The sequence below is a fragment of the Cydia fagiglandana genome, chromosome 7, assembly GCF_963556715.1.
Source record: "Cydia fagiglandana chromosome 7, ilCydFagi1.1, whole genome shotgun sequence".
NCBI lineage: Eukaryota > Metazoa > Arthropoda > Insecta > Lepidoptera > Tortricidae > Cydia > Cydia fagiglandana.
The window spans coordinates 15,989,992-16,017,484 of record NC_085938.1 but is presented as its reverse complement, the minus strand read 5'-3'; the positions used below and the strand labels follow the sequence as shown (position 1 = coordinate 16,017,484).

The window sequence follows — 27,493 nt, the reverse complement described above, 5'->3', positions numbered from 1 at the left end:
CATAAAGGAAGTTATTGATCTATATGTCGTCGAAAACCATGTGATTAAACGACAAGTCTTATTGGGCCACACCTTCACAGAAAAACCGGATATCACGATAATTAAAACTTCAAAGGAACTTATCTTCATCAAGACCGCAAATGGCAAGTTACACCTGAAGGTGAGTAATCAAGTCTCCCTGCCATGCAGTATGTTGACACCAGTCACAGTAGAATCGACGTCTCTCGTTACTGGAACCATTATCATTAACGGTTCACTGAGAGGGGCAGAAGGAAAACAATATTATTTGCTCCCGGGACAATACGACATCAACTCCGGTACTAGCACACTGCTCCTTCTGAATGCATCGTCTGACATAATTACTCTGAATAGTGGTTTTCTTTTGACGCGTGCCGAGTTCAAGCCAGCCGACGACGGCGGCGACAACGCATACGACTGTTGTGGGGTGACATTCAATGAAAACGAAGTCGATGAGTCCGTTAACTGCGGTCCAAGTGTGAACAAGGAAGAACGTTTGAAGCTCCAACAACTTTTGTCCAAATACGGCAATTGTTTTTCGAAAGGTCTTGATGACATTGGCTTCACGAAGGTATCGGAAATGGTTATTGAACTTGAAGAGCTAACTCCGGTGGTTTACCGCCCATACCGTATGTCACACACCGAAAGAACATTGGTAAGAAATATGGTTCAAGAAATGCTCGATAGTGAGATCGTAAGGGAGTCTTCGTCACCATATGCGAGCCCTATAGTTTTAGTTCAAAAAAAGACCGGCGAGAAGCGCTTGTGCGTGGACTATAGGGCCCTGAATCGCAAAACCAAGAAGGATCATTACCCACTCCCCAGAGTCGAAGATCAACTGGACCAGCTCTCCGGAAACAAGTTATTCACTTCCCTGGATTTAGCATCAGGATACTATCAGATCCCTATTTCGGAGGAGTCACGACACAAGACAGCCTTTGTCACACCAGACGGACAATATGAATATAACCGGATGCCATTCGGACTGGTCAACGCGCCATCCGTATTCCAGAGGACAATAAACAAAATTTTGTCGGAAGCCAAAGTTAAGTATGCCATTGTCTATATGGACGATATTTTAATCCCGTCAAAAGATGTTGAAGAGGGTTTACAAAGACTGGAAGAAGTGCTTAACTTACTCAAGGCAGGAGGCCTAACGCTTAAATTAAGTAAGTGCAATTTCTTCCAAAATCAGATTGACTTTCTTGGGTTCGAGGTCAGCGCTGAAGGCATTCGCCCTGGGTCTAGAAAAACTGATGCCGTTTCAAACTTCCCTACACCAAGAAATCAACACGAGGTGAGACAGTTTCTTGGACTTTCAGGATTTTTCCGGCGTTTCATTAAAGGCTATGCTCAAATAACATCCCCATTGACAGACTTACTACGAAAGGGATCTACATGGGTATGGGAAGAACCACAAAAGAAAGCCTTTAATGATATCAAAACTCTACTGACCCAGAGACCGCTTCTAGCTCTATATGACCCAAAGGCCGATACCCAGCTACACACGGATGCCAGCAAAGATGGCATCGCAGGGATATTACTCCAAGCTAATTCGAACGGAATTTTCCAGCCAATTTCTTACTTTAGTCGCAAGACTACTCCCGAGGAACGCAAACTTCACTCGTACGAACAAGAAACTCTCGCTGTGATAGCGTCACTGAACCGGTTCAGGGTGTATTTGGTAGGTATATCATTTAAAATCTTTACAGATTGCAACGCCCTCAGGTACACGCTCACGAAACGCGACGTTATTCCACGGGTGGCTAGATGGTGGGTACAGATACAAGAATATGATTGTTCCATTGAATATCGACCCGGTGCACGCATGCTACACGCAGATGCACTTAGTCGCCACCCAGTCGACGACGGTGTACAAGAATCTCACGTTCTCGATGTACTGCTCACTACGGAAGTGAATGACCAAGACTGGATCTCAACCGTCCAGAGTGCGGATGCAGAAATTAAAAAAATAAAGGAAACTCTCAGTGATCCAAATTCAGAACAGGTAATTGACTACCTTAATAACTATAAACTTAAAAATGACCGTGTCTACCGCATCGTGGCTGGCGAATTAAAATGGGTAGTGCCCAAGAGTGTTCGTTGGCAAATACTTCAAAAGAACCACGATGATGTTGGACATTGTGGCTTTGATAAAACACTTCAGCGGATACAGAAACACTATTGGTTCGCCAAAATGAGACGGTTTGTTAAAAAGTATGTTGCATCATGTCTAGAGTGTGCACACCACAAAAAGCCGGGAGGTAAACGGGAGGGCGAGCTACACCCTATAGAAAAGGTCAGTATTCCTTTCCATACTATTCACGCCGACCACCTAGGTCCTTTTGTAAAGAGCAAGAAAGGAAACTGTTATCTTCTTGTAATTATAGATGGCTTCACAAAGTATGCAAACATAACACCTGTCGAGAACACAAAGTCGCTTACCTCTATCAAAGTAATTAAAGAGCACATAAGTTATTTTGGAGTACCAACCCGTCTCATTACAGATAAAGGAACTAGCTTCACAAGCAAGACGTTCAAAGAATTCGTCTCATCTCATGGCATTAAACATATTGAGAACGCCGTGGCTACTCCCCGGGCCAACGGCCAGGTAGAGAGATTTAATAGAACAATCCTTAATGCTTTGTCTACCTCCACACATGGCAAAGATGAGAAGAATTGGGACGAATACGTCGCTGAAATTCATGTAGGTCTCAACACCACAATGCATAAAACTACTCAGAAAACTCCATCTGAACTTCTGTTTGGATTTAATGTTACAAGTAATTCGCAAGGGATACTGAACTCTGTCATAAGCGACACGCTAAATGTCGTAAGTACTGAAGACTTAAATGATGTTAGAGAACAGGCTAAACAGAAAATAGATAAGCAGCAAAATAAAGATGCACTAAGGTTTAATAAAAGTCGGAAACCCGGTACCACTTACAAGGAAGGTGATTTGGTGCGAGTAGAGAGACAAGTACCACATGATGGAAAGTAACAAAAACTTGTAAGTAAGTACCAAGGACCATATCGTATCCTAAAAATTCTCCCTAATGATAGATACCTCATAGGAGATACTCCTCTAACAAAGAAGAAAGGTCGTGGGTATGAAAATGTGGTAGCACTTGATAAAATTCAACCCTGGTTGAATTTTGTTCGAGATCTCGATAGTGATATTGATACTGAATGTTCTAGTAGTGATCAGGAACAATGACCCATCTAATTAAATTACTATTATAAAGTTTAATGAAATAAAATGTCATCTTTACACCTAATCATATTCATTGTAATTTAATTATGTTGATTAGAATATATATTACATGATTCAAATAGAAAATAACCTTTTTAATCAGTGATATATGAATACTTATATCATATACATATATACATCATACATGTACGATTATTTCATTAACTTCAGTAGTAACATGTGTAACTGTTAATTGTTTTATGATTTAATTATATCTTGTGATATGAATGAATTTTGATTATGGCATTTCTGATTATTAAAGCTTCACTTTTATGTAGCAATGGGACTTGCTAGAAACAGGATGGCCGAACTGTTAGCTTATTTATTTATAATTTATAAGTGTTTAATAATATGTTTAATTTATTACCTACGTACATGTCACTTGATTATCCCTCGGCAAACCAAGAAGTCATTAGTACAGTTGCTATTTGACTATATCCATACAGCGCCCTCTACAAGTAGTTTCAACGGTTGCCGAGTGGTAATAAAAGGGGCAGAACCAGTCAGACCGATTCATTGCCTTGACAGCAGGCGAACAGTGTACACGTGTAGAGTTAAGTGCTGAATGTAATTAAAAAGGTGAATACAATTATTAATCAGTATCTTGTGAAGTTTATTTTTGGAGAAATACCCCAATAAGAGCTAGTAGAGTAGGTACCTATCTCGTACCTGATCTCATATTTTCCTAAATAGAACCCATAAAGGTAAAGCCAGCGTGGTACACTCAACCAATACATTAACAAATCATAAAGGATGGAAGCAACTCACGCGATTTCCAAGTTCCAGTGACAGTCTGGCAACCAGTACATATGCGGCTCCTCTCAGCTTCTGTAAACAAACTAAGGCACGCACGCTTATGCAATGCAACCGCAGCTCCTCCAGTCTCACACCAACTATCTTCATTCTCCAACCAAGGACTGTAAAACTTAGATTTACAACATTAACAACAACATTTCCACGAACATTTCACACAACACAACTTAAAAAGCAATACAAAAACTTGATCACAATTTACAAAATATCAAATACGTCAACTGTCATTTCAATTCAAATATTTTCCATCACGATACTTCTTTATTTTCCACCAGCGCCAGCATGAGATTTCTTCATTTTCTAAGGCCTTTATAACTCTTGAATTAAGGAATGCCAGGGATTTTCAACTTCAGGGCAGATTTTCGGGACCTTCAGTCCAACTTCATTTGGCAAATTTGAGCTTCAAAGAGGAATTCCGTAGCGAATTCCGTGTGTTCGGCCGCACTTCTGATGTCGGGAATTGTGGGCGTATCATACTATCGGCAGCACATTAGAACCTTCAATCGTGGATGACGAGGGCCTTCAATGAAATAACTACGTTGTCCAACTCACAAACTTTACTGCACAAGACTCATTACAAATCACAGCACGCGATACGTTTCTTATCTTAAGCAAACCAGTGGATTTGACCCAGGAGCCGCCACAGACGTCATCTTCTGCCGTTCGTTCTCATCGTGCTTCTTCTCAAGATTGATTGACAGCATAACTTCAATTGTTCTCGACTTCAATTGTTTTAATAGCGCACTCTATGACGTCTTAGCGGAACTGCGTCGAACGCCACTCAGGTGTTAACCCTAGTTTGCTCTATTTGTCAAGGTTTGCATGATAAAACGCCTCTTGAAGGCGATAGATGGCACATTTCAGCCGTTCTCCGACATACATAATTTCAATAAATATCAAATATCAAATATCAATACATATGTGTACCAAATTTCAACTTAATTGGTGCAGTAGTTTCCGAGAAAATAGGCTGTGACAAACAGACAGACACGCACGAGTGATCCTATAAGGGTTCTTTTTTTTCGTTTTGAGGTACGGAACCCTAAAAACACTCCTAAGTTAGGTATTTATACGTAAACATACAAATCTGTTTATTTATTTAACCGAGTAATTCCTCCGTCCGAAATTTTTTTTACCAAATAAATTATTGGTATTTCTGCTATGATTTTTTTTATTGTTATGTCATATATTGTTGCAATACGTTACATGAATATTTCCGGTGGAGACGAAAGTTTGAACGGAGCATTTTTCCGTAAAAAATTATTAACGATTTAAGACTTTAGGTATTTACTTAAATACTATTACTATTATTCTTTGGATATTTATACAATACTTTTTATTTATTGATACTTTATCATACTGTAAAGTTTTTTCTGGCTGAGGAATTACTGCGGGGTCCACTACCTTTATTTACTACACTATATCTCATTTTTAAAAAGGTCGTCAAAGGTATGAGTGTGAGTAAAAAAATAGATACTTGTTTCGTGTAACAAATAATTAACTTCGAATATATTGAAGCAGCCAAACAATACATACACAGATACAGTTAAAATATTTTGTTTTAATAACAATAACTGTGCGGGTGAAGTATTTAAAAATATACTAACAACAAAATATAAAAAAAATACATATTGTGTAGGTATATTTTGAGCACCTCCTCCACGTATTTTCTAATCCGCCTTTGATTACAAATCATTATCAACCAATACCAGTCAATTATCGTGCAATGCAAATACCTACCTACATGAGATACCAAGAAAGCAATGCACTTTACTTATCAGTTTATCTAACCTTGTGCGACATCGTAGTTTGAGTTAAATCGATATTGTACAGTTTAGTGTGCCATCTTCGTCATCGAATGAATGAATGGCCGCCAGGAATTCCATTAAAATTTAAAAATATTTATTTTGCTAAACACAGATACTATTAATGGTCATGTCATAAAAACAGGAGATTTAAATCCCCAAACCATGCATCTAATCCAGACGTTAATTGTTGGAAGATCTATCGGCGCGATTCGGGAAACGAATTAGAGAGTCACTAGATATGAAATAGTAAAGATATGTGACGTTCCACGGCAAAAGGTACCATGGCACCGACTGAATATATTGGAGCGGCGTTAATAATAGCGTAAACGCCAGCCGCCATAAGGTACCTTTTGCCGTGGAACGTCACATATCTTTACTATTTCATATCTAGTGAATCTCTGATTCATTTTCCCTAATTGCGCCGTATGTTTGTCTAAGCAATAATTTAGATATGTCATTATCACCTTGCTTCAACCCCTCGCTTGCCGTAGCGGACACAGGCAACGTACCGGAAAGCATGGGCGTACGCAGCATTTTTTAATGGGTGGGGCAGAAGTAGGGGAGGCTGGGTACGTTGTAACAGGGTACGGTTGAAACAGAAATTCTTAGCTTATGGTCAGAGACCAGGGTGGGGCAACTGCCCCCCCTTGCCCCTTCGTGGGTACGCCTATGCCGGAAAGCAGCTTAGCCAACCGGATATGTTTAATTCTTCTTCTTCAATTTAAGAGGTATCCTGTCGGTGGAGTATTTTCCATTCCTCCCTCATAAGCCATAGCCTTGATGTTTAATTAGGTTTGTTGTAATCAAACCCTGAAACCCCAGAATATCTAGGTTTGCTTTGGTCTTGGTCGAAGCTCAAATCCAATAACGTATAACGCTTTGACTTCAAGTACCTAAGTGACAAAGCCAAGTAATCTGTACTAGAGATGCACCGGATATTCGGTTACTATCCGGTATCCGGCCTATCCGGCCATTATTTTACAATCCGGCCGGATACCGAATAGTGACATACTATCCGGCCGGATACCGGATAGTAACATTGCTTGATTTTGGAGTAAAAAAATTGAATTTAAGAAACAGACACGGTCATAATCGTACTTGTTTATAATTTTAAAACAATTTAATCATTCCACTGACTTGCTTGCGCACTCATTTCGAACCTAGAAATGTGTCCGCGCGAACGTTCACTAGGAAACAGGTCAAACCTGCAGAATGCGCACCTGAAAAACCGAAATGTAGGTATAGTTCCGCTGGCCGAATATTCGGCGGCCGGATACCGGATATTCGGCCGATGGTCAGGCCGAATATCCGGTATCCGGTCAAACAACTATCCGTTGTATCTCTAATCTGTACCCCTAGTGTACATTTCATTCGATGAACAAACGCGCGTCATGCTATCGAATTAAATTTACATTAGGGGTTCTGCTCGTTTTGGAGCTAGACTGCCCAAGTCGGGGTTTGCCTACAAAATTAAAGTAATTAATAATAATCTACTTTTTTTTTTGTTTTAATGTGTGACTTTTAGCATTTTCCTTTTTCCTGACTAATTTACTTAACTAACTTTTGCTGCTGAGTGTACCATCGCCCACACTGTTAACTGTACATTAGTGGACCTTATGCCATTTGTAATAAGGTCCACCGATGTACAGTTAGGACTGTTGCTTAGCTACCACGTTGCGCGTAATTACTCTCACGACAACCAATTGAATTTAAAGCCTAGGTAAACAAAATTGAATTTAAAAGTAACCGAATCGAATAAATAACGTAAAGGGCAGTAATCAAATTAATTTACATTCCTAATTTAGGTTTGCTTTTAAACCGACCGCAGAATTTCAAAGCAGGAGGTTTTTAATTCGCCTGGGTTACTATGCACCGACATTTTTGAGAATTCGGTTCGGCATTTAAAAAACAAAATGTATCTATTCGTCCTTATTGATTAACAATCGAAAAGTCACCTTTGTTACAAGTATAATATGTGTCGCTTAATTCAAACTCTGGTAAATCCATTCGATCCTCTCAGCAAATATCTACCCTAATACCTTTTCTTAATACTAAAATCACATAATCTGACAGATGGATGTACCCGAGTTTGAAGTTAAGAGACATATCTCATATGTAGTTAAGTGCTTCGTGCTCTTTACCAATGTATGTATAAAATATTGACATATATACTTATTAGATATCGTTTTTCGCTACGTTGGATACCTATTACAATGAGATTGAAGCAAATAAACTAGAAAAAAACCGGGCAAGTGCGAGTCGGACTCGCGCACGAAGGGTTCCGTACCACAATGCAAAAAAAAAACAAAAAAAAGCAAAAAAAAGGGTCACCCATCCAAGTACTGACCACTCCCGACGTTGCTTAACTTTGGTCAAAAATGACGTTTGTTGTATGGGAGCCCCATTTAAATCTTTATTTTATTCTGTTTTTAGTATTTGTTGTTATAGCGGCAACAGAAATACATAATCTGTGAAAATTTCAACTGTTCTACTGCTATCACGGTTCGTGAGATACAGCCTGGTGACAGACGGACGGACGGACGGACGGACGGACGGACAGCGAAGTCTTAGTAATAGGGTCCCGTTTTACCCTTTGGGTACGGAACCCTAAAAATTGGTTGATTCCCTCTTGAATACACGTGAAGCCGTAAAGGAATCCTAAATAAATATTGTAATAAGTACTTATTTAAAATGAAACATCTATTTTTATCCACGAATATATTAAAGAGACGGTATCACGCATATATGTTTACTTTGGCTGAGAGGTGAGAGATTATTCGTTTACTTTACTTACGCAAAAATGAATGTTTTCTTTGCATCAAAAACGCACTTTGTTCTAAACATGCTCACTATATATTTATCAAGCGAGCTATCTACTCTCGAGTAGATGACGATACTTTTTGACATATGACAAATTTAACACATATCAGTGAAAAAATAAGGATCAAAGTCAAATGGCGTTCTAAAAGTGTTAATCATTTGTGTCGAAAGATGGCAGTAAATGGACTGGCTACATAATTAACTTTGACAATATTCCTCTAGTCTAAATTCACTTTGCATCTACTATGCGCGAATGGCTAAGTAATAAATAGTTTCCAAAATACGTCTAAGTATAGTCCAACTGGGTTAAGTAAGTGCATTTCAGTTAGCAAGGCACGCTGTCGAGGACTTTGCGGCTTAATAAGTACCTAGTATAAACTAGTTACAAAGTACACTTAAGTGCATAGTTTTTGAACTAAAAGGGATTAATGGATATGCTTTCACGAACCTTACCTTATTCGATAAGTTCATGAATCTAGTATATAACTGGATCTGGCATGAAAGGTGGGGGAAGTGACCGAACAGGATAGTGTTATGTATCTTTCACTAGGAGTAGCAGCGAAAGAGCTATTATTGTTTGTCCTAGTCACAGTCTCACATTTTATTTGTTCCCCACCGTAAATTTAGTATGGATTATGGTGGGCAACAAATAAATTCGACCAATCATAATGTCGCATTGCGTATATTTTGTCCGTCACGGAGGCACGCGTATGCCACTTCTATAGGAAGTTCTCTTCCTACCTTCTATGGAAGTTAAATAATATTAATTTGTCCATGTCCACAGAGAGAGAACAAGAAGGGCCAACTGGAAGTGACCCTGTTATACACAACGAGCGAAGACGGCCTCAACGACGTCGTCACGCTCACTGTCAACAGGCTACGGTGCAGCGTGCTCACCATGCAGGAACAAGAACAATATAAAGGTAAATATAATGCGCTTAACTCCATAGAGATCAGGGCCTACCTCGAACCACGTTCGACGTGTTGCCTCTCTGTCCTACTTGTAAATTCGTACGCAAGTGTCACCCTGTTATACACAACGAGCGAAGACGGCCTCAACGACGTCGTCACGCTCACTGTCAACAGGCTACGGTGCAGCGTGCTCACCATGCAGGAACAAGAACAATATAAAGGTAAATATTAGGCCCTGTAGTAGAAGTTTAGAAGTAAACCTTATGTATGTAGGCGGGGTCGACGCACTGTCTAGAACAAACACAGCTTAAAGGTAAATAGTGCGATTATGTCCACAGCGAACAAGGTTCAAGGTTCTGTTGTACATAACAACGGGTAAATTTTAGGGCCGATTACTGAGGCTACCGGCACTGCAACCTAGCTATATCTACTTTGTGCGTAAACTGCAAGATGTTGCTATAATTACATACTTGCGATCACAATATAGACTTATGCTGCATAAGTAGGGATTATCATATGTCATATGTGTACTCAGCTACTCATAGGTAAATAAAATAGTTGCAGACAAAAATACTCCTAACAATATAATGACAAAGGGCAAATACAAAGCATGTGTCACCCTTGATTACTTCAAAAACTACCTACTACGTGCCTATACCCGCCGCACCGAGTTCTAAAGGTTAATCTTCTTTTATAGGTTCAAAACACGCAAAAAGCACGTCGCCCTTTCTTGTTTATATCCACTATAAGTGTAGTCTGGCGTCCGATGAATACAATAAAAACCGCCCATGCGCAGGGTAGGGTTCCGTAGCCGCTGTTACAAAGATATATAACTTAGCTAGAGATATGTATAAATTAGCTAACTAAAGATTTACTTAAAACAAGAAATAGGCTAGGATAAAATTGTTATTATTTAGGATTTTTTTTAGTTTTTAAAACTTGTTCCATAAATAACTAGATATAAGATTAATTTGCAATGCCTTACCAGGGTGCCACGTATTCCACAAATATTATTGTAACAACTTTATTATGTACCATGGTATAAAACGATTCTATTCTATTCTATATTATATTCCAACGAAACCACGAAAAGCATGCTAGTAGCATGTTTGTTTACAGGCATGCAAAAATACGCAAATTGCATGCAAGTTTAACTAAAAAAAATACCTGTGTAAATTTGAAACTACGAAATTGAAATAAGACGATTTGATATTTGACGCGTGACGCGGGGTGCGAAACTCCTGACTTTGGTCAAACTCGGCTCCGCTCGGCTCAGCATTGCTCCGAGCAATTATTATGCACCACTTGACTTCCTTTTGCATGCACGACCACAGATAAGATAATCACTTGATTTTTGACAACCCTAAATAGCTGAAAGGGATAGTGACATATATTAGAAAGGGACAGCATGATTCGACCCTGAACCGCTGTCAAATTTCCGTTTTGTAGGAAGTTTCCTTTCTGTCCCGTAGAACTATTAATTATTCTGTGGCGTGATAATGAAAATTCTGCTTCCTAAGAAGTCCCAAAAAACCGAAAACAAGGTTAACTCAAAAGCGTTAATTTGCTCAATGCGCCGGTTCCCAATTTCCTGTTATTGCACACTAATTGCAATTTTCACGAATGTTCGTGGTAAAATCATTGGCAATTGCACAGCACTAATTGTCATAATTAAATTATTATGAACAACCGCTCCTGATTGAATAATGAATTAATGATTAACTGTCCTACCACGTATAACAATCATAACGGCCGTTGATAAACCAGACCTGCGTAGTTTTAATATGGAATTTACTATGGCTGTAATAACTATGTGGTGGGCAAATTACTAGGTATATTCACTTAAAGTGACATTCCATTTCCAACTGCAGCTGCAATACTGTTAATTTTACTATGGAAATTGACAATGACAGCGACGCGTTTCCATAGTAAAATGAACAGTAGGTCTAGCCAAGGTTACAATCGCTATCGCTTCGACAACGAAAAGCTTTATGTCTCTCTATCGCTCTTCCATATTAGTGCGACAGTGACAGTTGCGTTTCGATCGCTACGGAGCGTGAGCGATTGGCATCTTGGCTACGCGGCCAGTATTGCAGCTGAAGTTGGAAATGGAATGTCACTCTTATTATGTGTAGGTGTGTTGTACATGGCAGTAAGTTTACCACATGAAGATTGTCTACCCTTTTTCTAATGCTACAAAAACGAAGTTGATAAACACACAAATAAATGCCCTTATACCAGGATTCGAACTCGGGCCTTCCTGGTTCACAGGCAGAGTCACTGCCGACTAGGCTAGGAGGCCGTTAAATAATAAATTATGTAATGTGTATAATGTATCGCAATAATAAATTATATATTACATTTACTTAAGCACGAGTTATGAACTTATGTTAACTGCCAACAAACTCCGCAAGACTGCTGTATGTGACTAAGGGCTGATTTAGACGATGCGAGAAATCGCATGCGAGTTTCATAACATTGCGGGTTTTGATTGGTCGGTTGAATTGGACGTAACCAACAGTCCGCAATGTAATTAAAATCGTATGCGAGTTCGCGCGCCTTCTGAATCAGCCTTAAAGGATGATAATTCCACCTGTCTAATTTCTTTATCCAATGTGCATTGCGTCTCACTCTCTCATTAAGCAAGATGTGAGATGCAAATACACATTGGGCCAAGATATTCGACAGATGGAATACCATACCACCCTAAAGACACAAAAAAATGTTATGTGAAAAAAGGGAAAATGTATCGGATGATAAATGGATAAAATACGTACATTTACGTCACTTGCTGGAGGCGTGAAAAGGTTTAAGGATTCGACTTTTTGTTCTTTCCTTCTTTTATTACAAGCTTTTATTTAGTTTCACCTGACCGTTGTCTGTGTCTGTCTGTCTGTGTGTAATCAAATCTTGCAAGTTAAATTTGATCCACTTCCCGGTTTCCAAATTAGCTGAAATTTTGCATGCACGTATAAATCGGATGACAATGCAATATTATGGTACCATCGAGCTGATCTGATGATGGAGACAGGAGGTGGCCATAGGAACTCTGTGATAAAACAACGTAACCTAATTGTGTTAGGGGTTTTTAGAATTGTCTCGATGAGTATTAGTTGGCTGTCGTAAGAAAAGTACAGTCAGCGATAAAAGCTTGTATCAAAAATGATTTTTTTGCCAAAAACTTATGTGCAGTAGGATTTAGTCAGAGGAGATTTTTTTAAATCGTAGCGCTTTTTTAAATGACGAGTATATTATAATGCTGCGAAAAATATGAATAGCGATACTAAGGGCTCTCTCTAGTAACTTCACCAAAACCTGATTTCTGGACTATCGCTCGATAGAAAAAAATGGGAAACAGTTCTAAAAAGCACCTTATAAATTTGTAACGACTTTTTTCACAAAAGCTAAAAATCTGAATATTTCTTCTAAAAATGCGCAATTCTACTTTTAATCAAACTCATCGATTACTTTTTTTTTGTTAAAAATCTAACAAAAAATAAAATTCTAAAATATGATACCTATCCGCTTTCAGAATCGTTGCAGAGTTGTCTCGGTCTAATTTTGCCTTTGGCTCTCTTTCGCTTCTATATGCAAAAGCGTTACAGAGAAAAAAAGACGAACGAACGGAATGTTTCGAATTTCCTCTAAAACATGCATACATTTTCTCGTCGCCAGCAATTAACTCTCTGACTGATGAAGTTCCTTTGTGAGAGACTGGACTATACTTACACCTCTATGTAGTCTACAGAACCACTACAACCAGTTTTGACATTTTTTTTTTTTTTTTTATTATGAATGGGCTTACTCATGGCCACAGACTAGCCGAGGCGTAGACGTGGCCTACGATGGAGCGAGCTCGCCCAGAAGGTGCCTGTTCACTCTTGATTTGAAGGTTGCCGGGTTATAAGAACACGGAAATATAGACGCCGGCAAGGAATTCCATTCCTTGGCAGTGCGCATAAGGAAAGTAGAAGCAAAGCGCTTCGTGCGAATTGGTGGAATATCTACCAAGTAAGGATGGAAACAGGCCGTGCGTCTAAAAGTCCGAATACGCTCGCGTCTAAGTAACTTACTTTCTATGCATCTCGCTCGTACTCGCATATTAGTGCAAGCGAGCTGTATATAGAAATTTACGTAGACGCGAGCGTATATGTCAATGTCAAAACTGGTGGTAGCCGTAGAGATTTCGCAAAACGAAAAGTAAATTGATGTTAAATGGTCAGCCACGTGCAAAATTTCTATTGCAGTAGCTGGTTTGTGACCATTAATAGAATTTTGACATTTGATGAACACGTGTAGTCGTGTACCTAATAGGTGTACTTAATAGGTACACGTGTTCATCAAATGTCAAAATGCTATATACGTTACGTAGGTAAGCTATCTCAAAACTTGCACACACGTTACAAGTTGTAAACTACTAGTAACTTAGTACTCAAAGCAAGAGTTCCTCTTATATCTTCTTGAAGACTATCGTCCATCTAAGCTATCTTTACATACATACAATGACTTTTATAGAACAAAGTGAGAGCGTGACATTAAAAACATAATTTACCCAGACATTTGACATTAATGATGAAATTCCACACTTTGACATTGCATATTCCATGCAGAGTTAGCTTGGTCCGACTACCCCTCAACATTTTTAATGAGCCTGTTTAATGATGCGTGAAATGACAAAAAACTCGGTGAACGCCGAGAGATATTCAGTCTAGTGAGTAATAAGTAATGTTACTCGATTACTTCTACTTTCTCACATTGTAAATACTACATTAACCCATAGAACATAAAGTCCACATTTGTAACGCGTAAATATTTTCGGTATTACGATATTTCGATATTATGGCTGATGAAGTGCGCATTAGTACGTACTGGCTTTTTATAGAGGAGACAAAGGATCGACCTTAAATATGAAATTGTTCTTTATATAACATTAATACTTAAGTTTTGTTACTAACGCTTCTATAGGAGCATTCCATGAAATTGTCTACCGTTGTCCCGTACCAACGCGAAGTTTCTGAAGATTTAAAGATTTAAGAGTTTCCTTTTCTATGACAAATGGTCAAAAATATGCACAGAAAAATAATCGCCTGCTTTAAATGCCGAGAAAAAAGTCGCAACACAGGAAATAAAATGCGTTTGTACGGGACAGCCCGTGGAATGCTCCTATAGGTCATGCACTCATGCCTGAATTAAACCATTATTTTATTTTATTTACCTAAATCAAAATACCTAGGTACCCTTGATTTACCCTTTTATTTTCGTAATACTAAAAATGACAGTTCTATTGAATTTGTCTTAGCGATATTACATAAAATGACAAATGAAATGGTTTCCCAAATTAAAAAGAGTACCTAGTTATGCAAGAAAAAAACGCAAAAGTAATCTCTTTGCACTCCAGAACGTAAATACAACAGTCTAGGACTAAGCAGATTTTTTTCTAAATCTTGAATAAGTACAGATGGGGGCAATAACATAGGTAATTAATGTAATATTAGTATTACCTAATAATTAATTCTTCTTTATAGAGATTCGGACGCATATAACTTTACTAATTGAAACAAATTACGATCTCTTCGGTAACATCTTGTTATGTAAGACCCAACTCAAATAAGTTTAGTAACTTTTGGTAATGCAGGAATCATAATTTAATTTCAATAATCTAAATATAGGGGTTTGTTGACCTTATTATGAGATCTTTAATATAAATACTTTAATACTTAAAGATATAAATAAACTTAATTAGATGGTAATATTAAAAATAAAGCTAATTTATAAATAAAATTTACTTAACTTAAAAATATACTTAAAAATACTTCCGTAGAAGGACTTTCCTCATTCGTTCTCTCTTGCCGCAAGCAAGCACTTTATCCTTACCCACCTGCCGGCGTATTATGGATGGCTTTATTCACGTGATAAAATGACTGTCACTTTTTAACACCGTATGATAGAAAGTGACGGATACCATTTTATCACGCTGTCACGTAGACAAGAACGACCATCATATCCGTTCTGATCTTACTTTTTATCCATAACATACATATATTTAAATACGTAACTTAATATAATCGGACGAAGTGTTTTGAAGGGTTGAGTTGATGAAGGGTGACACAGGATTCACCTTTGTCCTAAATTGAAGAAATAGACACCGGAATATGACCTAAATCAAACGGTAACGTAATATTTGATAAAAACTCATTTGATGTAAGGAGTAAAAACACCAGAGCACCACTTTATAACAATATTTATTAGGGAATCACAAAACATGAGAGTATAGGTCTGAAAATAATATGCGACGACGCTCTCATGCAAAGTAATCTAAGATGGACGACCACCTCTAGTGATGTGTCATTGTCGGTTATCGTAGTGATGTCAAGCACCGATGGATGACGATCTCGCCGTTTAGCTCGGCCATCTTCTGACCCGACCTACGTCCCGTCAGGTCACTGTTATCAAGGCCGCCACTGAGGCTGTAAGGAGTAAAAACACCAGAGCACCACTTTATAGGAGGTTAATGTTTTTATATACCTACATATTAAAAAGATGCAAAAAAACCACGGTTGGTTCGTTTTGTCAAAAAATGTGCAAATAGTACCCTGTTGATTCCTTAAGAGCCAACAGGAGTGGTCATTCCTCCATACAAACGTACTCCTCGTTTTCCTCCGTGGTTTTTGAAGCTAGAGCAATGATTTTTTCAACACAGATTATTATTGTCAGTATCTGTGTCGGACCGTTTTGCTTTTTGTGATATTTTTGTTTTTTAAGGCGCTAGAGCCCTTCAAAAATGGCCAAAATGGCCTAATTGACTATGCCGCAATGAGAGGCGTGGTATTCAAAACTGATATCAATTAGCCAAAAAAGCAAAACGGTCCGACACAGATAATTTTATAATCATTTAGATTTCCAAATTTGGTTACGATTAGTTAAGTTTTGGAGGAGGAAAAAGAGGACTACGAAACCTCGATTTTTGTCATTTTTACGCAGGATTTTTCGCCTCAGCTGCAGTTGTCCCTATCGCACTAATTTTAGGGGCGGAGTCAAGTTTCTAAATACGTACGCAGCCAGAAAAGTGATGGGCAATAGTCGACATTTAATGTCGATAATCTAGTGATGTAATAAGTTATCGATAAACCGTCTTGTGTGAAAATATCTAGATCCTCCTAAGACAAAAGGGGTTTAGCGTTGAGAGGGAACACATTTTGGAAGTTACGTAGGTACAATCTATTTTGAACTTTTTGATTCTAATATTTCAAATTAGAAATCAAAATCAAAAATATTTTATTGCATGGTTATGGGTTTACAAAAATTTTAGGTACAGTCACGCTCCGTAATTGTCGAGCAATTTAAGGTCCTAGCTAGGGAATGCAATCTCGCACCAAGATTGGCAATTCGAGATCTCGCACGAAAAATCCGAATCGAGATTGGGTGTTTCGAGATCTCGACAGTCAGGTTTTCGGGATCGAGATTAATATCTCGACGAGATCGAATTTGACAAAGTAACTAAAAATGTGTTATTTTAATCAAAAATCTCTAAGAATTCCATACATATAGACATCGTAAAATCGGGCGTATCGAGATATTCCTAGGAATATAATGAAACGCCGACATTTCATGATCTGCCTAGCGAACACCAGCCATTTTGTGCAAACCTTAAGGTGTGATATTCTGATATTCCTATCCTATAGTCTATAGGCAAATTAAACTACTACTACTAAAATACCTAAAACTGGTATGGACGTGTTCCTCGTGGTCTCCAGAATATGAATAGACCGGTTTTTATTTTATGGAGGGGGGGGGGACGTGTCGAAAAAAAGGAAAAAGTGGGCGGCCGACCAGCATTGATATTTGTTCACGTCTTTAGTCCTATGGGACCGATCGGTTCGTGTGAGATGTCGTTTGAAAGAGTATTAAACGTGCAGTTATTGTTTTATAATAACCGTAGTCATAACTGTAGTCATTTACAAAATATTTATAATATATGATTTTTTACCGTGCATGGATGGCATAAGTACTGACAAAACATGCGTCTAACTCAATAAATTATAACTTTACCGCAATTAATGTTATTATAAAATATACGAAAAATTTCATTAGCTTTCCAAAAACAGAAGTTTTATTGCTGTATGATATTATATACCAAAGTAATGATGAATTTTGTTCCGTCACGTAAATGGCGGGCGACCGACCTCAACCGATCATTATTTCTCGGGTTCTATTTAACTGATCAATTGGTGATGCATACCATTAGAAAGAATATTAAACATACTATAATTGGTTTCTAATAACCGTAGTCATAGTCATTTACAAAATCATTGAAAATATATGATTTCTTGATCAATTATTTTACAATGCGCCCGCTATGAAGCTAGGAATATCAAAGAATGCATTGCTCTGATGGATCTGCCGTCTCTTTCATAAGGAAGATCGTGATATGCCTGGGTTAATATTAGGATCAGGAAATGGTGGCGTTTCATGATACGCCTAGGATTACGATTTTACGATATGCCGCCGGCATACTACTTATTTAAGGTACCTCATGTTATATTTTGAAAATAACAACAACAAATTAAATTGACATTTAACATAAAATCAATTTTAATTTTTACTTTACTTCTATGAAATGCTATCGATGTTAAACCACTATTTACCTTTACTTAGATACTGCGTAACAATAACAGAGCTAAAGCCGGACACATAATAGCACTGCCTGAACAACATGAATCTAAGGTCATATATTACTTAAAACAAAGTATTTCACTTTCAGTCTTGTTCGAGATCTCGAAAATATTAATCGACATCTCGACCGAGATTGCATATATCGAGATTTCCTGTCAACTAGGTTAAATTTCGAAAATACGTGCGAGATCTAGCGAGATCTCGAAATTGCGAGATCTAGATTGCATTTCCTAGTCCTAGCTGAATTGGTTGTTTCATACACTTACTCTTACTCTATAGAATGTCCAATCCTGCCTTACAAAGACGTTAATATTTATATTTGTCATGTCTATACTTCGTTTCTGAGCATTATTGAAAAAAAAAAATACTTAATACTAGTATTAACCACTAAGTACATAAATAGGGTAATTCGCCAGTAACAGGCCACTATTAGTAACTGGCCACGCCAAACCAAAAATGAATTCTATTCACCTATAAATATAATTCATTTTATTATAAGGTGGCCAGTTATTGAAACCTTATACCTACTAAAATAAATTATGTATAGAGGTGAATAGAATTCATTTTTAATTTAGGGCGGCCAGTTACTGGCGAATTACCCTATTCGATATCGAGTTCCGTAAACGTAAGCCGGGTAAGTAAAAAAGTTCAATCGCAATAGGGTAATTCGTCAGTGGCCACCCCAAACCAAAAATGAATTATATTCACCTATAAATAGAATTAATTTTAGTATAAGGTGGCCAGTTATTGAAGTTATTGAAACCTTATACTAAAATTAATTCTGTTAATAGGTGAATAGGATTCATTTTTAGTTTAGGGCGGCCAGTTATTAAAAGTGGCCAGTTACTGGCGAATTACCCTACTTAGTAGTAGCAGTAACAAAAAGTGACAATACAAATTGCAATCAAGTGAGGTGCGCGAGCGCGAGTACGGGCGCACCGCACGCGTCTGTGTGCGTGCATTACACATACAAATACAGTCTCTCACGCCGCGGTTACGCCCCGTCAGAGCGACGGGTATATTCAGCTTGAAATCTCAAAATTGACTTTTAGCTCAGCTCCCGTTTCGTCTTAACACAAGTATCCACTTTTCTATACAATTACTGTGGCGATGTGGATACTTAAGTTGGAGCACCGACCGTCCTTCAGATAGCTGAACATGACCCTACATAATTATTATTGTCTAACCGGTTATTCAAAAAAACTTTACAAACCTTTTACAAATCCTTTTTTTATATTTTGTCTCTTTTGTGAAATGTCAAAATGACGAATAGGGACAAACAATTATCAGATTTGTCACATGTAAATTTGACAATAACGCCATAAATATTTTATAATGTTTTTGAATCATGTGTAGGTAGGTAGTATGTAGACCTAAACTAAAAATCGTAATTAGATTTAAAAAAAAAGTAAGACAATGTTGCCACTTTTTACTAGCGCGTCTTATGTATTTATGTAAAAATAAGTAAATAAAAGTACTTTTTTAAATCGTAGGAGTTAAATTACCAATAAATAAATAATCTTAGCGTTTTTATTTATAAAAAAGGAATTTACTATTTTACAAACAAATTATTGCAGTGGCAACATTGTCTTGCTTTTTTTGGAATCTAATTGCGATTTCCAGTTTATAGTTAGACCAAGAAAAATCTGCAACGATTTTGATAGCATACGCAGTGCAAGTGTTATATATAGATACGTCATAACATAAGGGATCATCCATTAATTACATCACACGTTTAGGGGGAGGGAGGGGGTCAAGAAAATGTGACATATTGTGACATGGGGGAGGGGGGAGACACAAACTTTGTGACGTCACTTTAACGTCATCAGTAATCGAAAATTTATTTAAATTATTTTACTCGCTGTACATTTAAATAACAAGTTTTTAAAACGATAATCGTTTTCATTCGTTTAATTTTCTTTCCTAAGCAGTTTTGGGTTATAAAATTACTAATATTTATATCGACAAAAATATTTTGATAAAATATTAATAATACTTAGGTACAATACTTAATTCGATTTGGCGATTTCGTAGAAAAAATGTGACGTCACACTAGGGGGGAGGGGTTTGCCAAATGTGACCAAGTGTGACAAGGAGGGGGGGAGGGGTCAAAAAACCTAGAAATTGGTGTGACGTAATTAATGGATGACCCCTAAATAGTTTTTTTTATATCACATCGGTGGCAAACAAGCGTACGGCCTGATGGTAAGCAGTCACCACAGCCTATGGGCGCCTGCAACTCCAGAAGTACATAGAAGTTTGACGTTTAAAATAAAATAACACATGCACTGAGTGTGTTAAGTATCAAAATCGTGGCAGACTTTTCTTGGTCTAACTCTATACATTTTTGATGTCAACTGTATATTTTTAGGGTAGGGTGAGCTGAAAAAAGTTCGGCTGGTCGAGAGGTCCATTAAGCTATCCCGCAATTCAGAAGTCCGTTTGGAATTTACATAAGTGCCTGTTGTTAAAGGGTTCAGCGGCTTAGTGTCGATGTATAGGCGGATACCCGTAAATGGACTTGAAATAGTTATTTCTTTTACATGGGGGCAAAGTTCGGAAAATGGAATCTTGAGCGTTGCGAGGGTTTCAAAGCACGAGGATTAAACAAAATTTGCCCCCGAGTGAAACACAAAAATTTTCACCACACCAACCCGAAGCAAATATTAAATGTAAAATATCAAACAAAACCAAACCAAATCAAATCTAAATTAATGTTATTATATATTTATCATCCAAAATCATCATTTAAAAGTCAATTCGACCAGCAAACAAAAGAAAACAACTCAAAATTTGCATTTGATCACTTTGCCTCACATGTGAATAAAATGCAACTTTGCTATCAGTTTTTGAAGTGCAGAGTAAGCCTTTCCCAGCTGGTGTGGTGAAAAATAAATTGTACTCCTTATCAAGGTGCACACAAAAATAATTCTGGCAAATAAAATCATTATGATTGACAGTGCATAATGTCACTGAGCGTAAGCGTGAGCGAGATGGAAGTGCGTGCTCGGGAGCGCAGATAGGTACGAGTATCATGTTTTTTAATTAGATTTTTTTTTCTTAAATATTAATAAGTAGCCGCTATGTTCCCTGAAGCAAAATATTGCTCATTTTTAGAAATAACTTTCATTCGTTTAGATTTTGTGCTAAATCTGTTATGATATGTCTAATTTTTTGAAGTTATTTTTTGATCTATGTTCGTGATTTTTTTCTTTCGAACTCAGAAGTCGAATCGGTGGGGTCTCTAGATAGAGGCCTCAAGATTGCTAGTTTTTACGACAGCCGTATTGTGATCCAAAAAAGCGCTACGACTTTTTTTAAAATCTGTTTTGCCCCTGTTTCACCAACGTGACAGGTCCGACAATTGTCGACATCACTGTTACTGACGTCACGGGCCTCCATAGGCTACGGTAACCGCTTACCATCAGACGGGCGGTGTGGTTGTTCGCCACCAACATGTTAATTATAAAAAAAAACTATCACTATATCGCCAGTTAATAACTACTTATTTTGCGAAGCTAATGACAATTGTCACAAGAAATTACGACAATTGTCACGAAATTCCGACACAGAACTCATTTGCTGTCAAGAATTACCGAAAGTTCTTTGAAATCTTGTGACAATTGTCATCATTATCATCATAAACATCGCAAGAGAAATACCGTCCTGTTTTTTGCCGATATAATAAAGTTTTTTTAAATAATACAATGATGGTGACAAACAGGAATACGGCCCACCCAATGGTAAGCGATAAACGTAGCCCATGGATGCCTGTGACGTCAGCAACAATGAGACTTGTCGTATTGTCGCACCTGTCACGTTGGTGAAATAGGGGTCTAACCTGCTTTGTAATGCTTCTTGAGACTTCTTACAAAAAAATCTCTCTTACATTGACCGCTGCAGGGAATGCATTGCATTGCAGTGAAAAGGCCCCTCGACTGGCGCGATGCTCTTTGCTTATTAAAAAGGAGAGAGTTGTCGTGCGTCTCCAATCATGACACGTCATTGGAAAATAACCGCTACGGCCCAGGACATTAGGAGATTTTTCTCTGAAATCGGTACATTACTACGTGGGTGTCTATTTATGAAATGGAAAGTTCACTTCAAAGTGTCGGTAAATACGATTAATGGAAGGATGTGGACTATTTAACTTGCCCCAGTTATGATTGTAGTCGCTCAACAATGCGTTGGGTAGAGATTCGATGATCTGGAGGCTTATTCCGATTCTCACCGCTTATTAATTTAATCTGGATTTGGTATGAACTTATGAATATTATGATCTGTCAGTATCAAAAGGGTCAACCAGAATCGTCGCTTGACGCTGATACATCATATTCATATCAAATCCAAATCAAATTCATGACCTGTTGTTACAATTAGAATATGGCTTATGTATTGTATGTGTAGAGATTTAAGGGATTTGGTTACTTTACGTGTGTAATTACTCTAACGATGTTTTTACCTTTATCGCATTGAGCTGAAAAATTTAGACATAATGCTTAGGTACACAACGTAAAAGTTCATGTATATAACTGATACGGGATAGTTCAAGAGTGAACAGGCACCTTCTGGGCGAGCTCGCTCCATCGTAGGCCACGTCTACGCCTCGGCTAGTCTGTGGCCATGAGTAAACCCATGCATAATAAAAAAAAAAAAAAAATACTAAGGTTGCACCGACTTGAACGGAACAAAGTGAGGCAGTGTCATTATTTACGTTATATTTTCTTAGAGATTTCAAGTCAATGATGACCTCTATAGCCAATTTGTCATTATAAATGCCGACTCTATATATCTATCTAATTACGACGAGCAATTCTTGTTTATACTCGTATATATATATATTTCGGAAACGGCTCTGACTGTTTCGATGAAATTTGGTATATGGGGGTTTTTGGGGGCGATAAATCGACCTAGCTAGGCCTTATCTCTGGGAAAACGCGCATTTTAGAGTTTTATATGTTTTCCGAGAAAAACTCGGTCTCCCAGATATTATGTGATATAAGAAAAGTAAATACATTATTGTTTGGTTGCATTATGTACCTACGCTGTTTATAGCCATCTACATACTTGCACTATGATTATTTGATTAATGGCCATCCGCTCTCACGTAGACGTTCCGGCCATCTATCAATCAAAAGGCAAGTTAATATGAAGAAATCCGGACAGCGAAAGGGCACGTGTAAGAACGTTATTGTAGTTACCTACGCCCACTTCGCGAGGTTCGTGTTAACATAATACTTACCTATTTGTTATTATCTGAAAGTATTATTAGACGCCAGCTTTGAAAAGGGTAGCGAATACCTATTTAAAATGAGAGTGTTTTCAACAGTGGAATCCTTAGTATTGTGTTGAATGAAACCTACATACCTAAGAAATATAAAAATAGATTTGACGCTTGATCGCCTGCACGGAGCCTTAAAGTGACATTCCATTTCCAACTGCAGCTGCAATATTGTTCATTTTACTATGGAAATTGACAATGACAGCGAATGGAATGTCACTATAAGAGTGACATTTCATTTCCAACTGCAGCTGCAATACTGTTCATTTTACTATGGAAACGCGTCGCTGTCATTGTCAATTTCCATAGTAAAATGAACAGTATTGCAGCTGCAGTTGGAAATGGAATGTCACTTTTATGGTAACATTCCATTTCTGATCGCAGCTCCACTACTGGTACTGGACGCGTCTGTGTTATTGTCAAATTCCATAGTAAAATGAACAGTAATGCAATGCCGTCGGAAATGGACTGTCACCTTTATGTACTTACACTGTGCACTGTAAAAAGCAATTATCCTACCGGCACATGGCGTGCTAGTGAAGGGACAATATTTGAATGTATACATACAAATATTGCCCCGCTACAATATTTACCATACGAAAGTAGTTCTGAATGTAAATCATGGGACGCAAATGTGACGAACGACCGCTGAATATAAATCGAAAGGGTTTTTTGGAGCACCTGTGCACAGATTTACCCATACAAATATATTTGGGTTATTTGTAACCTAATGCTACACCTAGTAAATGTTACACGTATAGATAAACACAAAAACATTGGATCTGTCCGTATGCAAGATGGCTTCGTTTGCGTAATAAAGAACAAAAATTAATAAGAGTAACGGTTAAAGGGTATACAATTTTTAAGAAGAATTAAATTACATAGGTGAAACCATGCACATTCGTATTAAGTACTTAATTTAAAATTAAACCAATTAGCAGAGATGTGACTTATTTGAAATACTTGTATTTAAAATGCAAATACAAAATGCAAAATACCTATTTTGTATTTAAATACCTTTTGAAGAAAACTATTTTGTATTTTATTTGAAATAGTTTTTGGGACCTATTTTCTATTTTCAAAATACAAAATACTTTATAGTGGGTAATTTAGGTTACAATCTCTTCTGATGTTACAATCCTGGCAACTCTCTCATTCTTTTAACATGGAACTGTTGAATATGTCTAGTAACGTCGCACATGACCACAAGAGTAGCGAGTGGTTAAAAAAGAAGAATCTTGAGTGTTGCGAGGGTTTCAAGGCACGAGAGAACAAACTTTTCTGCCCTGGTGAATCACAAACGTGACGTTTTCATTACACTAACGAGAGGTATTACCTATACTAGCTTTAAAACATTACAATCTAAATTAAAGCTATTAAAAATTGGTCGTTAAAAACCATCATCCATCCATCCTTCCGGTTAATATGAGCAAACGACTAGAAATTTGCACTTTAGATAGAGGACTGATTGACACACTGTTTTCAAAGAATAAAGAGAGTCTTTTTAACTCGGAAATTCCGAGTAATACTTTTTAATTTAGACTAGGTATTCACTATTCAGAGTACCTTTTATCGCAAAGTATTTGTATTTTAGAAAAGTATTTTGAAAATACCTATTTCGTATTTTGTATTTTAAATATAAATTCAAAAACGATTTTATATTTTGCATTTGAAATAGTATATCAAGGAAGTATTTGCATTTTGTATTTAAATACTTTTTATAAAGTATTTTTCACATCTCTGTCAATTAGTAGGTAAACCTAATCATTTCATTAATCATTTTATTTTTCATTTTTGTTTCGATTATTGTATCTAGTGAAAAAAGATTCATATTTTTGCCATTTCTGCTTTATAAAACTTTGTTTCTAAGCTTGTTAGAGTTAAGTCACTGATGACACGCTAGCGTGTTTACCCGTAAATAATTGACAGTAAACGTGCAATTTTATTCGCGTGACACCACAATTTACTCGCCAGACGTCTCCTAGCTTGTCCTTATTTATTACGAATGACATTGAAATTAAACTAAACTTTGTCTTATTGTCTGTTTCAGCCCCGCTGTATTTGAAAGCGACAATATTGGAAGCCAACAAAGCGGAATGTTATTGGAAAAGTGACAGATTCGTTCCCACTATATCGGCAAGGTGGGACCCGAAGTCTGCGACGGTAAAGCTGTCTGTGTTCAGAGCCAGTTTGAGCAAAGTCAGCATTTATATAAGCCTCGGTTGCAAAACCAAGATGGCGAAGAAGGAAATACTCGGTAAAGCGAGCATCGATGAGAAGTCGGTTAACGCTGAGGCGTGGAACGAATGTTTGCGGAAACCCGGCATACCTAAAACATTTTGGGTTAACTTTGAGTGATTAGGGAAAACATTTTTCACTTTTTACTAATTTGAATATCCGTCCTTTAACCTCCTGAGATAATACGTGGTTGTATTTTGACTGACGAATAAAAAAGTAATATAACATGTATTATATGCAATTTATCTGTGTGTAACAGTTGACAATATAGGTAATTATTATCATTCTTAGTCGAAAAACTCAAAATAGTCAAAATGGACCTACCACTACTCTCACTGTATATTGCGGACTAGGCACTATCAATAAGAATGGTACCTAAATAAATGAACTTTTCGCGTAAAATTTATTTAATAACTTTGGCTAACCATTACTTTGAATAAAAACATTTTTTTTGTAAAGTAGGTTATCGGTGTAATAAAAATATTTTTTTTATTTAAATCTAGGAAAAACATTTGACAAAAATACAATTGCCTAAATTATAGTTTGGTGAAAATTGGATTGACACACGTGCAGCGGGAAAAGTTTGGTTCGGAAATTATTATTTACAATACAAGTGGGAAAAGTAGGAAATTTGCAACAAGTGAAGATACGACTGAATGGAGTGTTTTAAATCGACACGAGTCGCGAATTACCTATTCGCACGTGTACGATTACCGATTACCATATGTACCTACTGTAAAGGTTACAAATATTTTACTAAAATAGCAGGAACCCATCTGACAGTTCTGAGTAAATATGGTATCAAAGTTAAAGTATGAAGTCTAGTTTCAGAGAACTTATTAAAATTGTTGGAAAGTTGGACTCTATGTACACCCTTTAAAGAAAATACACTTATCTATTTAGTCTGTAACATAAACTGACATCTGTCAATGTCAAAAATTATACTGTCCTCTGTGTGACCTCTCTCTGTCTCAAGCCGTCCTCATGTAAGCACGTAGGTGTCTTGTAGTTAAAATATTATTAAAAAGTGAGTTCTCCAAATCCGTCTATAATTTAATATCCCATCAACCACTCCGCTGCGCTCTGCGAGGCACAATTTCCAATAGGTTATTGGCCCAGAGTAGCGTACGCCCTGCGCAAAATAGCGGTCAAGAAAGTGGTTGATTTGGCAGCATGGCGGATCGCGTTTCGAGCAGTTCCGGCCGACACAAAGAGGGCCGCGTGTCGCGATACTCGTGATAGCAACCATTTAAGAAGGTAACCTAAAAGTTTCTCGGTTACACTGTACAAAGGGGCTGTCAACGTCAACGTGCTTGCTTAACCTAACTTTGTATTTTTTTTTCAACGTGAACCATGAACTTTGGAAGCTTGGTTTCGAAGACGGATTGTTTATTCGCTTGCGAGTCTCACGCTGCTACTCTATTTTGCTAAGACTGCACTTGCTATAGACCATTAGCTTGCCTGGTTTGCCTTGCATTGAGGGCACAGCTTTGAATTGATTGTTCTTTGGTCATAAGGATATAGAAGGATGCCAATGTGGCAGTGGGCGACCACATGACCTAGATATATAATACATTGACATGTAAGTTGCTGTAATGTAGCCTGGACTGGTGTGAATCTTCGAGAGGGATAATTGTGTGCCCTGCTTTGAACAAGTATCCATCTTCGAGTGGGACA

General features: G+C 37.5%; 1 protein-coding gene across 1 annotated transcript in view; it reads left to right on the top strand.

Moving 5' to 3' along the window:
* The window catches only part of LOC134666021 (uncharacterized), a 46,079-nt gene extending 19,427 nt beyond the window's left edge, over positions 1-26,652 (top strand). The window contains exons 3-4 of the mRNA XM_063523102.1: positions 9,497-9,845; positions 25,629-26,652. Of these exons, the coding sequence (XP_063379172.1) occupies positions 9,497-9,845; positions 25,629-25,936 (657 nt within the window). The 3' untranslated portion in view covers positions 25,937-26,652. The remainder of the gene's footprint in view (positions 1-9,496; positions 9,846-25,628) is intronic.
* The last annotated feature ends 841 nt before the right edge of the window (positions 26,653-27,493 follow it).